At 47.9% G+C, this 14,356-nt stretch overlaps 1 protein-coding gene across 1 annotated transcript in view; it reads left to right on the plus strand.

Annotated features, from left to right (window-relative positions):
• FAT2 (FAT atypical cadherin 2) overlaps positions 1-14,356 on the plus strand; it is an 80,957-nt gene that overhangs the window by 17,753 nt on the left and 48,848 nt on the right. The window contains exons 2-4 of the mRNA XM_077895818.1: positions 2,896-6,184; positions 7,805-8,119; positions 13,218-13,276. Of these exons, the coding sequence (XP_077751944.1) occupies positions 2,917-6,184; positions 7,805-8,119; positions 13,218-13,276 (3,642 nt within the window). The 5' untranslated portion in view covers positions 2,896-2,916. The remainder of the gene's footprint in view (positions 1-2,895; positions 6,185-7,804; positions 8,120-13,217; positions 13,277-14,356) is intronic.

Raw genomic sequence — 14,356 nt, forward strand, 5'->3', positions numbered from 1 at the left:
TGGGGGTTAGGATATGACATTTGAGCTGGGCCAGAAAGAGGGATAACAAGGAGTTAGCATTGTGAAAATCTTTTTTTTTTTTTTTTTTGTGCGTTGTGAAAATCTTAAGTAAAGGGAAACAGCAAGTGCAAAGGCCCTGAGGCAGACTCTAGTTTGGCATGTTTGTGGAAGAGAAAGGAGGCCCGTGTGGCTGCAGCTTGGTGAACAGTGGGGAGAGTGCTGGGAGGTAACATTGGAGAAGCAGGCAGGGCCCACATAGAATGGGGTCTTGTAGGCTTTGGTAAGGGGTTTAGATTTTAATCTGAATGCTATGAAAGCCACTGGAAAATTTTAAGCAGTAATTTGAATTGGTTTATGATTTCACAAGATGTTTCAAAATAGTGGTCCTAGGTGCTGTGGGCTGGGAGGACAGCCCAGGGAGCCCACCATGCCTCTGCACCTTGCAAACCTATTCACTTGCCCAGGCATAGTGCCAGGAAACAAATGTCCAGACACAGGCTGGTCTGTGGGTCCTACAGCTTGAAAACAACTCTGGTCACCAAACCCTCATTCAAGGGTGCATCCTCTTTGCATCTTATCCCCTTCTAGGGAGATCCTGCCCCTGGTCCCTTCCCTAAGCTCATCTCTACAAGATGCCTGTGCAGCTGCTGAGTGCTGTGTCTTGTTGGGGCCTGCCCTACACGGGTGCTGACCTGGTGAACAGGAAGCTTTCCGCAAAGCAGGGCAGGCTGAGCAGGGAGGCTGCATGAATGCTAGGCTCCCTGGGCTGCCTAGTGAGAAGACTTGGGACTGGGGTAAGAACTCGTTTTTCCTTGGGGCTTCAACTTCCAAAGCAATGCCATCCTGTAGGGTTAGGGTCCACATGACTCAGGGGTCCACTCCCTCTTACAGGAGACTGTGTTAGGGATGGTTGAGTGGAATGGGGTGAACATGGCTTCTGCCTGAGGCCTGCTTCACTGTGGGCCGCAGCGGTAAGCAAGGAGTAAGAGTAGAGGAGTAGGAAGGATGGGGAGAAGATACCCCAAGTATAAAATCTGCCTCTATCCCTGCTCCCTCTTCTCTAAGGTGCTGGGCCTGGGGTGCCACCAATAGGATTTCAAGAGAAGGATAGTGGGGAGGCTGGAAGGATGGGGCATATTCAAATTCTTTTCTGTCACAGGCTTGCAGATCCCAAGATAGGCAGACTTTTCCATTCCTGCCTCCATCCTGCCTCCCATGTTGGGATGCTCCCTACCAGGTCTTAAAGAAGCTGCATTTAGCTCCCTCAGGACTCTGGAAAGCAAGCCTCTCTTTTTCCCTCTTGCCCCAGGAGTTTAACTCTTTTTTGCCTTTGAAGAGCAAGGCAACTGGAAAAACAAGTCTTGCCTGTTTCATCCAGGAATGCTCCGCACATCTGGCTGGCAGCCATGAAGCTCCTTGGAGTCAAGACTCTCACGGGCAGGCCAGGCACTAGCCTGGTGTATGCAGCCTCACATTCTGCTTCTGGAAGGCTTAGTTTGGCAACCAAACTCTGCCCTCCCTTACTCCCCTTCTACCTTCTCCCTGATGAGTCTGGCTGGACTTTTAACCCAGGTTGGAGTTCAGGGATGAGCCATGTGGGAAATGACCCAGGAAGGAATGGGAGCCGCAGCAGGTCTTAGGGGGTGAAGCACTCATTTGTAGTTAGTTCAACAATTCCCAGAGACTAGTTATTTCCTGGCCACCCACTATGTGGAATGGGGCAAGACTCATCACCCCTCTGGGGCTCTATTTCTCCATCTATGCTTGAGGAGTGGGGTCAGAACTCCATGTCTCAAAGATCCATTGTAGCTCTGACATTCCAGGAGATTCGAAGTTACAGGATGAGTCAGAATTAGGCCCTATCCAAAGGGGCTTGCAGTGGGATGAGTGCAGATAAGCCTGGGATAGGGGAAGCTAGCCCTGGCCTATGATGCAAGGAGCCCCAGGTCTAATTCTTGTTTTGATGCTATCTAGCTGTAAGGCCCTCGATGGGTCCCTTCCCTTTACGAAACTGAGTTTCCTATTAGTAATAATAGCCAAGATCGAGTTAAAACTTCTTTTTTTAAAATAATAAATTTATTTTTTATTGGTGTTCTTAGGGTTAGGGTTGAGTTAAAACTTCTATGTCCCAGGCACCCTGCTGATTTATTTACCTTTGTTATTTCACTTCATTTTCACAACCATCCAAGGAAGGTTGGATATCTACCTGTAGATAATATCCTTATCCCCATTCCATAGAAGAGGAAGTTGAGGCTTACACAGGTTAAATAACCTGCCCAGAAAATCACCCAACTAGCAGGTGCTGGAGCTACAGCTGATGGCCAAGTAGTCTGATGCCAGGCTTATGGTCTTGGTCGCTTGGCTTTTCTGTAGTCCCTGCATGTGCAGACACAGCTCCACTTGGCTGGCCCTCAGCCTTCATGGAGCAGTCTTAGAGGAAGTACTTAGAGCCAGGTTGTTAAGCTTGGGACCTGGGTGAAACTACTTCAACACCATGGGGGAGCCGTGATGATTTTTTAGGAAAAGGAGTCAAGTGGTCAGGGTTGTGTTGTATGTGCCAGGTACCCCTGAGAAAGCATTTAAACTAGTCTGTCTCGTCTTCAAATACAGGGTTTCTCAGCCTCAACACTATTGACATTTGGGGCTGGGTCATTTTTTGTTGTTGGGGGGCTGTCTTGTGCGATGCAGGATGTTTAGCAGTACCCCGGCCTCTCTCCAGTCACTAGATGCCAGTAGTACCCCTCCCCCCCAAACCAGGATAGCTGAAAATATCTTCAGACTTTGGCAAGGGTCCCCAGAGGGGCAAAATCACCCCAGCTAAGAACCACAATAGGAGCTATTTCTTTCCTAACTTACACCCTTCCTTTTTTTTTTTTTTTTTTTTTTTTTGCCTAGGGCTTCGGGAGCTTATCCATCATGGTTATTGCCTTCCTGGGCTTTGTCATTTTCTTGCTCCATTGTACAACCTGTGAGAAGCCCCAAGAAGGGATTGAAGGGATTGTCTCCTCCTCCGCCTGGCGCTTCACACACTCTCTCTATAATGCAACCATCTATGAAAACTCTGCTCCCAAGACTTACGTGGAGAGCTCCGTGAAAATGGGCATTTACTTGGCTGAGCCGCAGTGGGCAGTGAGATACCGGATTATCTCTGGGGACGTGGCCAATGTGTTTAAAACAGAGGAATATGTGGTGGGTAACTTCTGCTTTCTGAGAATAAGGACAAAGAGCAGCAACACGGCCCTTCTGAACAGGGAGGTACGAGACAGCTACACCCTCATCATCCAAGCCACGGAGAAGACCTTGGAGTTAGAAACTTTGACCCGTGTGGTGGTCCACATCCTGGACCAGAATGACCTGAAACCCCTCTTCTCCCCACCTTCATACCGAGTCACCATCTCTGAGGACATGCCTCTCAAGAGCCCTATCTGCAAGGTGACTGCCACAGATGCTGATCTGGGCCCAAATGCCAAGTTCTATTATGCCTTTAACATGAGGTCGGAGATGTTTGCCATCCATCCCACCAGTGGTGTGGTCACCTTGGCTGGGAAGCTCAATGTCACCTGGCGAGGGAGGTATGAGCTCCAGGTGCTGGCTGTGGACCGCATGAGGAAAATCTCAGAGGGCAACGGCTTTGGTAATCTGGCTGCACTTGTCATCCATGTAGAGCCTGCCCTCAGGAAGCCACCAGCCATCACCTCGGTGGTGGTGGTTTCACCAGACAGCAGTGAGGGCACCACATATGCCACCGTGATGGTGGATGCAAACAGTTCAGGGGCTGAAGTAGACTCACTGGAAGTTGTTGGTGGAGACCCTAGAAAGTACTTCAAAGCCATCAAGTCTTATGCCCGCAGCAGTGAGTTCAGTTTGGTGTCCGTCAAAGACATCAACTGGCTGGAGCACCTTCATGGGTTCAACCTCAGCCTGCAGGCCAGGCGTGGGAGTAGGCCTTCTTCTTATTCCCAGATCAGGGGCTTTCACCTACCTGCTGCCAAACTGGCTTCCCTCAAATTTGAGAAAGCTGTTTACAGAGTGCAGCTTAGTGAGTTTTCCCCTCCTGGGAGCCGTGTGGTGATGGTGAGAGTAAACCGAGCCTTCCCCAACCTGCAGTATGTTCTAAAGCCATCCTCAGAGAGTGCGGGGTTTAGACTTAACGCTCGCACTGGGCTTATCACCACCACGAAGCTCATGGACTTCCATGACCGAGCCCACTACCAGCTACACATCAGAACCTCACCGGGCCTGGCCTCCACCACCGTGGTTATTGATATTGTGGACTGTAACAACCATGCCCCCATCTTTAACAGGTCCTCCTATGACAGTACCTTTGATGAGAACATCCCTCCAGGCACCAGCATTTTGACAGTTACTGCCACAGACCAGGATCATGGAGAGAATGGATATGTCACTTATTCCATCACTCGTCCAAAAGCTGTGCCCTTTTCAATTAACCCTTACCTGGGGATCATCTCCACCTCCAAACCCATGGACTATGAGCTCATGAGAAGAATTTATACCTTCCGGGTACGGGCGTCAGATTGGGGATCCCCATTTCGCCAGGAAAAAGAAGTGTCTATATCTCTTAGGCTCAAGAACTTGAATGACAACAAGCCTATGTTTGAGCAAGTCAACTGCACTGGGTCTATCCGTGAAGACTGGCCAGTAGGAAAATCTGTAATGACGGTGTCAGCTATAGATGTGGATGAGCTTCAGAACCTAAAATATGAGTTTGTGTCAGGCAATGAACTAGAGTATTTTGATTTAAATCATTTCTCTGGAGTGATATCCCTCAAACGCTCTTTTATGAATCATACTGCTGGTCAACCCATCACCTATTCCCTGAAAATTACAGCCTCAGATGGGAAATACTATGCCTCACCCACAACTTTGAATATTACTGTAGTAAAAGACCCTCGTTTTGAGGTTCCTATAACATGTGATAAAACAGGAGTATTGACACATTTCACAAAGACCATTCTCCATTCTGTTGGGTTTCAGAACCAGGACACCAATGATGAGGACTTCATTTCCTTAAGTGCATATCAAATCAATCATCATACTCCCCAGTTTGAAGACCACTTCCCACAGTCCATCGATATCCTTGAGCGTGTTCCTGTCAATACCTCCCTGGCCCGCCTGGCAGCCACTGACCCTGATACTGGCTTTAATGGCAAACTTGTCTATGTAATTGCAGATGGCAATGACGAGGGCTGCTTTGACATTGAGCTGGAGACAGGGATGCTTACTGTGGCTGCCCCTTTGGACTATGAAGTGACCAGTTTCTACATCCTCAATGTAACAGTGTATGACCTGGGAACTCCCCAGAAGTCCTCCTGGAAGCTGCTGACGGTGAATGTGAAAGACTGGAATGATAATGCACCAAGATTTCCTCCTGGGGGGTACCAGATAACCATCTCAGAGGACACAGAAGTTGGAACCACAATTGCAGAGTTGAAAGCAAAAGATGCTGACTCAGATGACAATGGGAGGGTCCGCTACACTCTGTTAAGCCCCACAGAGAAGTTCTCCCTCCATCCCCTCACTGGGGAACTGGTTGTCACAGGACACCTGGACCGGGAATCAGAACCACAATATATACTCAAGGTGGAAGCCAGGGATCAGCCCAGGAAGGGCCACCAGCTCTTCTCTGTCACTGACCTTATAATCATATTGGAAGATGCCAATGACAACTCTCCTCAATGCATCACAGAACTTAGCAGCCTGAAAGTCCCAGAGGATCTGCCCCCAGGAACTATTCTAACATTTCTGGATGCCTCTGATCCTGACATTGGGCCTGCGGGAGAAGTGCGTTTTGTCCTATTGGATGATGCCCATGGGACCTTCCACGTGGACTTGATGACTGGTGCACTCAGTCTAGAGAGAGAACTGGATTTTGAGAGGCGGGCTGGATACAATCTGAGCCTGTGGGCCAGTGACAGTGGGAGGCCTCTGGCCCGCAGGACCCTCTGCCACGTGGAAGTGATAGTCCTGGATGTGAATGAGAATCTCCACCCTCCCCACTTTGCTTCCTTTGTGCACCAGGGCCAAGTGCAGGAAAACAGTCCCTCAGGCACCCAGGTGATGGTGGTGGCTGCCCACGATGATGACAGTGGCTTGGATGGAGAGCTCCAATACTTCCTAAGGGCTGGCACCAGTCTTGCAGCCTTTAGCATCAACCAGGACACAGGTACGGGAAGTGGGATGGATGGGAATGCTAGGTGCTGGGAGAGGATGGGTCTCAGCAGATGAAGGGTCATCCTGAAAGAAGGCAGGTTTCAGGCTAAAAAGAAAGGCAATAGATAGGGACTCTCTATCTTGTCCCTTTTATTTTACTTTAAATTTATCTTTATCATATTGAAGATGTGTGTGTCTGTGTGTATGTGTCCCATTTAAGTCAAATCACCCATCTCATTGGCATCTGTGTATATATTTATGTACACACATTTATTACATATTATATATTACTATTATATATAACATATTACATGTATATGCTTATAGAAGTAATGCATCATCATTATAATTTTTAATATAATTGGAAAATGAATGTACTTTTTTGTGTCCCACCTCCCCAGATCTAATCTTTATTAGCAATTTGGTCTATAATTTTGTAAATTTTTCTTCTTTGAATCTTATATATTATGACTGTTTATTCTATTGTGTGAGAAAATAATACAAAAGACACTAAGCTTGCAACACTTTTTCCCCATAACACACCACCAGGATATCTTATATATCAGTGTATATGAATAATTTCCCTTCTTTTTTAATGGCTGCATTTTATTCTATCATATAGATGTAATATCCTTGATCATATACCTTTGCTCAAATGCATAAGTCTCTACAGGAAAAATCCTTAAAAATGCAGTGGCTGGGTCGAAGGACAATGCATATTTTCAATGTTAATAGATAATTCCAAATTGCCCTCCAAAGAGGTGGCACCAACTTATTTATTCCTTTTGAGCTTCATAGAAAATAAGCACAATTCCACAAACACTTGCAAGTACCCTCTGCTTGTGTAGTTTTGGAGACGGGCACCTTGGGGGAGATCTCAGGTGAATAGAGGTGGGGCACTGTCCTCGAGGAGTTTGCAATTTATTTCCAGCGTGAAGGGCAGGGGTGATGTGGTAGAAAGAGCATTAGACTGAGAACCAATGATAGACCCGGCTCTTCTGCCCACTTGCTACATGATCTTGATCAAATCACATTCTCTCTATGGGCCTCCATCTCCCCACCTGAAAAGGAGTGAGGTTCCTTCAGCTCTGACACTCTGTGGCTGTGAGCCTGGGTCCTGTCCTCTCATACAAGTTCTTGCAGCTCGGTGTGACCCATGAGAACCTACGGTGCACTCTTGTACCTCACTCTTGTACCTTTGACTTCTAGAACAGTGTTGGCCCGTAGTAAGCAATGGTGGTGTGAGTGAACTAATGAATCACCATAAGACTCTGAAATCATAAAAAAAAAAAAAAAGACTGAAATCATGAAGATGCTGGAGAGGGGGACAGCAATTTATTTATCAAACCCCGAACCCTTAAATTGGTACCTATAATATCGGAAACTTGAAGGAACTAGGTTAAGGACAATTGCCGTAGGCCTATTTTAGCAGAGAAAGTTTCCAAGAGGCTCTACAAAAGGATATGAATTCCCCTAAATTTGACTCAGCAGCTCCCACACCATCTTGGCTGCATCCCCTTTTCTTGTGGAATTCCTATGTCCACAGTACTGCTTGGGGACTATTAGGGAAGATTATTTCTAAAGCTATTTTAGGCTCTAAAGTATTTTGGGTTTGGTGATCAACTGTCCTTAGGTATGATTCAGACTCTGGCACCCCTGGATCGAGAATTTGTGTCCTGCTACTGGCTGACGGTACTGGCAGTGGACAGGGGTTCCACACCTCTCTCTTCTGTAACTGAAGTCTACATCGAGGTTACGGATGTCAACGACAACCCGCCCCAGATGTCCAGACCCGTGTTTTACCCCTCCGTCCGGGAGGATGCACCTTTGCACACCTCTGTGCTTCAGCTGGATGCCCGGGACCCGGACTCCAGCTCCAAAGGGAAGCTGACCTTCAACATCACCAGTGGGAATAACATGGGATTCTTTGTTATTCACCCTGTTACAGGTAAGGACCTCAGAAATCTGGGTGAATGGGGGGAGCTCTACAACAGTGCTTTTCAAAGTTTGGTCCTCGACCAGCATTATCAGCATCACCTATGAACTTGTTAGAAATTCAAAATCTTTTTAAAAAATTTTTATTAATTTATTCATGAGAGACACAAAGAGAGAGGCAGAGATGTAGGAAGATAGAGAAGCAGGCTCCCTGCTGGGAGCCCAATGCAGGACTCGATCCCAGGACCCCAGGATCACGACCTGAGCCAAAGGCAGATGCTCAACCACTGAGCCACTCAGATGCCCCAGAAATTCAAATTCTGAGGCCTCACTTTATACCTACTGAATCAGAACACAGGTTGGGGCCAGAAATCCATATTTTATTTACAGGGGATTCTTATGTGTGCACAGTTGGAGAACCACTGCTCTACAAAGTCCACGTCTCTGGGAAAATTCTTACTTATGTTAACTTTCTTTCTTTCCTCCAGGCCTAGGGCAGCTAAGCAGGTTGACTGGTGGTCAAGCTGGGACTACTTTAGACCTGAGTGCTCCTAAATTGACCCTTCCCCTGAGTAATAGCCTCACTGAATCTCTTCACCCTCATTCTGAACTGATCTAAAGCCTGCCCACAGAGTGGTGGCAATGGAGAGCCACTTTGGTGTAGCCAACCATCTCACAAATATCTATCCTTGGCCCAAGGCCATCTAGGGCAAGGATGGTGGACGGTTTGGAGGAATCCAGAGGTCATGAGCTTGCAGCTGTGAGCCAGACATAGTCCTCAGAGGTGTTCGGTTTGGCTTGCACAAGTTTTAATCAATCATTTTTCAAATTGTTGCCAACATTTAAAAATTCCATAAAACACTCCAAATTTCTCATTGTTCATAAACAACTAGGAGATCTGGCCATACTAACCCCATATTTGCACAGGGCTGTAACTGCCTGGAGCCAACAGCAGCCCTCTGTGCAGAGCAGGTGCATGTCCTCTGGTACTCATGGTTCCCTCACTCCCAGTTGTACCATTCCCAGCCTGCTTCCCAAATCTATGCTGCCTGCCTGGCTCCTGTTGGTGTTGGAATTTGAGAGCTAGCTCTCAGCACTCTGGGTACATCTCTAAGGCCACATCTTCCTCCTAGAGAATGAACAACAATCCTATAGCAGAGGAGGCTGACACTTTCTTCTTTGAACCCAAGATCCTATTTTCTGGTTCTAATAATTCACTTTTAAAAAGATTTATTTATTTATTTTAGAGAGAGAGAGTGGGGAGAGGCTGAGGGGGAGAAAGAGAATCTCAAGCAGACTCCCTGCTGAGCACAGAGCCCAACTCTGTGAGTCAAGCAGACTCCCTGCTGAGCTCAATCCCAAGACCCTGAGATCATGACCTGAGCTGAAACCAAGAGTCAGACACTCAACCGACTGAGCCACCCTTGTGCCCCTCCCACAATTGACTCTTGGAAGGACAGAACCCTGGTGAGATTGGAGAAGGTGGGAAGGGAGAAAACTCATCACCCATCTTTAAGACAAAAGGGTACAAAGAGGAACATGAGCCTGAGGTCCTGGGACAGACAGTGGGTAGAGGACACTAGTGTCTATTTGCACAGGGACATCTGTTTGGAGCCTTTCCTGTTAACTTTTGACATCAGGGAATGGATTAGTCCTTTTAGAAGGACCCTTTAGCCCTGGAATATAGGCCTAAGCTGCCTCTTTACCTGGGCCCATCCTGTCCTAAGCCTTTCAGAAGAAGGAAGAGGTCTCTCACCTAAGGCACTGGCTTCTCAGCATCTTCCAAATCCCATTCTGTTTACTGTCAACAGTTCCCTGACAGAGGGTCTGGCAAAATGCCCCAGAGAACAGAGATGTTCTTAGTCTTTCTGCAGTTGAGAAGAAATCTGAACCAGCATGAACATTTTTTTTTAAGATTTTGTTTATTTATTCATAAGAGACAGAGAGAGAGAGAGAGAGAGAGAGAGAGAGAGGCAGAGACACAGGCAGAGGGAGAAGCAGGCTCCATGCAGGGAGCCTGACATGGGACTCGATCCTGGGACTCCAGGATCACACCCTGGGCTGAATGAAGGCAGTGCTAAACCACTGAGCCACCCGGGCTGCCCCAGCATGAACTTTAAAAATTAAATAATAAGTCAGCAGTGGAGCCCCTAGCCCACCTTTCTTATCACTCCTATTACATCATCCCACTTCCTTGCTTGGATGCCTTGGATGGTTTCCCCACATCCTTAAGATAAAGTCAGAACCTGTCATGTCTCATACACTTGTGTCCGACATGGCCCACGCTGACCTTTCGGGCTTCATCCTGCCTTTCTCACTCTGTCATTCTCTGGTTTCAGCCATGCGGCCTATTTCAGTCTATGCCCTGTCCTGGCACACGGCCTTTGCACACACTGTTCTTTCTTCCGTAAGTTTCTTCTCCTCTTCTTTTGTCTGGCTAACTCTTGCTCTTCTTTCAGATCCTAGCCTAGCTGTTATTCCTTGAGAGTTTTTCCTGATGCTATGATCCATCTCCTAGCACCATCCACTCCTTTCTTTTTTAAACACTTATCACATAGATAATTATCCTTGTCCTCCACTAAGCTTCAAAAGCTTTCTAGAAAAGGAACTTTGACTATTTTTGCCCTCTATAATATCTTCAGTAACTGGCACACAGTAGGACCTCAATAAATAAGAAGGAAATGAATGAATGAATCTCTGCCAGCATCTACAATCTCTAGGGAAGCCTGAGCTTCATTCATTTGTTCAGCAAATGTTTAAAGGTGTCTGCCCTTATGAAGCATTGAAACTATGTGCCATGTTGAGATATGAAGATAATGAAACACAGTTTCAGGCCTTGAGGCATTCAATGCCACTACTGCTCAGAGGAGAGAGGGAGCTGCTCCATGTAGTAGAGTAACAATGGCTGCATGGAGTGGGGGTGGGGATGCCCAGCCAAAGGGTATGGAGGACTGATAGGCAGCAGTCTGTAGGGGCACGGGGGCAGGGAGAGTCACTGGAGCCCTAGCCAGCAGGGAGGATGAGCCAGCAAGTAGGTCAGTTGTCTGAAGGTAGATCCTATTCCCCTCACTTATCTACTCTAGGATCTCAGGACACTTACTCAGCTATTCAAAGCCTGATTTTCCCACCAGTGAAGTGCAAATGATAATGGCCCTCTCCTGTGTGGTTGTGAAGATTAGATGAGTTAATTGAGAGAGAGATATAAAGAGCTTGGAAGAACATCTAGACACACAGGAGCTCCATGAGTGCTGACTGTTGGGATCCTGGGGGAGAGGGAGGTGGGCAGGTGGTTGGGGTTAAGACCTAGACTGTGGTGGGTCAGGGTGAATGGCGTAGAAGGATCTGGAATCCATTAGAAGTGGAATCAACAGCAGTTGGAAAACCACTGGATGAGGAAAAGTCATAGATGGGCTTGAGGTGGGTGATAGGAAACATTTGTTTGGAGAGGAGAAAGGATAGGGGCCCACCTCATGCCAGGAAGGGTGCTCAGTGGGCCCTCACACAGCCCTGTGGGGCAACTCTGCTATGTCCCCATTGGGCGTGGCACTTCCTGGGAATCTGGACACTGAGCTCAGAGAGGCGGATAAGGCTGACAACGAAGGCAATGCCATGGGCAGCAATTCCACAGGACGCTGGCTCTTAGAAGGTCAGAGGATGTGTTGGGGAGAGAAAGGAGAGAGAGAAGAAAAACCAGAGAAAGAATGTGCAAGATTCAGAGGTAAACAGGGGGAAGACTGGGGTCTTCCCAGTGGAAGAGAGGGGTAATGAAGGGAGGAGGTTGGATGAGGGAGAAACAGAGACAGACAGGAGGGAAAGGGGCAAGAGGGGGTGGAGAGAGAGAAGGTGCAGGGAGAAAAGTCAGCACTGAACCAGAGGAAAGGTTTACCCGCTGAGGACCTCTCTTCCCTGCACTCCTCCTGGAGGCCCCCTGGATCCTGGGTCTTTGCCCATCAGGCCCCTTACCTTGGGGATGAGCTGGGTGGGAGGATCTGGGACAATATTCACACTGTCTCAGAGGAATGTGCCTTTCTTCCTTAACTGGAAGGGTCTCTGGCTGTGGGGTTTTCCAGGAAACCTTTCTGCTCCCCACCATGCCTGAGGCAGTTTGGTTCTCCTGGTGACTTGGTTCTAGTGTGCAAGGGAAGAACACTTAGCTAACAGAGGCCACTCCTCACACGTGCTCCAGCATGGGAGGCTCCACCCCAACACTGAATCCCCACTCCTTTGTCCCCTCACCAAGCCCCCATCTCCATACTTCATTTCATTACTCCATCCTTTTATTGCCTAAATAAGATTTATTTTTTAAAAGATATTTATTTATTTATTCATTCATTCATGATAGACAGAGAGAGAGAGAGAGAGAGAGAGAGGCAGAGACACAAGCAGAGGGAGAAGCAGGCTCCATGCAGGGAACCTGATGCGGGACTCGATCCTAGGTCTCCAGGATCATGCCCTGGGCCAAAGGCAGGCGCTGAACCACTGAGCCACCCAGAGATCCCCTTAAATAAGATTTAAAAACAAAAACACCTTACTGAAAGTTTCAGATGATCCATTGACCTCATTTGTTCTGCTTTCATTGAAGAGAACTTCCCTTCTCAGCCCTGACCTCTCTGTCTGTGGGCTTGGATGCCCCTCTCGCATAATCTGCTTCTTGACTTTCCTGATGCCTGCAGAAAACTGGCACCTTCTCTCCTCTGTGGCTTCAGATGGCCTCAATTTATAGTTTGTAGTGCCTCAGAAAATTAAAACTAGACTTGCAGATAACCAAATCCACCTTCTTCAATGTCCAGGCAAGCTGAGCGGGACCCAGAGGACACCAGCTGCCTCCCCCCTCCCCTGCCACCATAGAACCTGTGCACAGCATCCCTCCTAAAGGTAGAAGCCGGGATGCAGGTGGGAGCCTCCGCTGATCCCATTATCTCTGCTGTACTCTCCCACCTCCTCACTTTCCCTTCTCCTTCTCCAGAGTCCCATCCCCCCTTTAATGTCCTTGTCCTCCAAAGACCAGAAAAGTTCTAGCCCAGGATTTGGATGTATCTGTGAACTTGCTCCTGAGTAAGTGGCCCTGGGAGCCCTCTGCTCAGGTCTCCCTCCTTCCACCTCTCCCCCAGGTCTCCTATCCACAGCCCGGCAGCTGGACAGAGAGAACAAGGATGAACATATCTTGGAGGTAAGTAATGGTACTGAACTCATTCACTGGATTCTTTTTTTTTTTTTTAATTTTTATTTATTTATGATAGTCACAGAGAGAGAGAGAGAGGCAGAGACACAGGCAGAGGGAGAAGCAGGCTCCATGCACCGGGAGCCCGATGTGGGATTCGATCCCGGGTCTCCAGGATCGCGCCCTGGGCCAAAGGCAGGCGCCAAACCGCTGCGCCACCCAGGGATCCCCATTCACTGGATTCTAAAACCTCCTGAAGGAGTCCGAGCAGAAGCCTAGCCAGGCCTTGGGGCCACTAGCACGTCTCCAACCACCGTGGCTGAGGAGGGCACTGGGCTCAGGGAGGAGGAGTTTCTTAAGCTGAGTCTTGCTGTGGTTGGTGATGAAGATTATCAGAGTCTTCCCTGGCTCTCCAGCACTGGGAAGGGAAGGAATCTGAAACTTTGTCTGGGCTGGGCAGGAAGCACTGATTGATTAGTAAAGCCTGCAGCAAGTGCAGGAAAAGGGAGCGGTACACACAGTACACGCGTGCTATGGTTTCCAGCCCATCCCTACAGTCAGAGGGAGAGCCACCCAAGGTCAAGCACTAGGTCAGGAGCTGAGCCTGGATGAAAACCCAGACCTTTGTTCTCTAGATCTGTGGGTTCTAGGATATCTCTAAAATCATATAAACATCCCTGGTGCCCATTCCAACAGGGGGAGTCAGTCTTGATCCACAGGGGAGTAAATCAGAAGGAATCTAGTTATGCCCCCTCTAGAGCTATTCATAGCTCACGAACAGGCATTTCTTCCAGGCCTAAAGACATCAGGTGGGAGGGGCACACATTCTTCAGCAGAACTGAAATAAATTGGCCTTCTCTGCTCCTAGCTCTGGCACATTCCCTTTGTCAGAAATAGGTATTATTAGTAAGCAGCTGCTGCAAATGGCCTTCTAGGGACTGAGGCATCCTCCCTAGTTCAGTAGAGGTATTTATCTTTAAACACCAAAATATTTAAAATATTTAAAAAATTCAGTACCATTTAGAGTGCAAATGTCCTATCTTGCATGATGCCCTTGGGGCTATTGATGCATGGGCCGATTTGCCCTAA

The sequence above is a fragment of the Canis aureus genome, chromosome 4 (genome assembly GCF_053574225.1).
Source record: "Canis aureus isolate CA01 chromosome 4, VMU_Caureus_v.1.0, whole genome shotgun sequence".
In the NCBI taxonomy this organism is placed as follows: domain Eukaryota; kingdom Metazoa; phylum Chordata; class Mammalia; order Carnivora; family Canidae; genus Canis; species Canis aureus.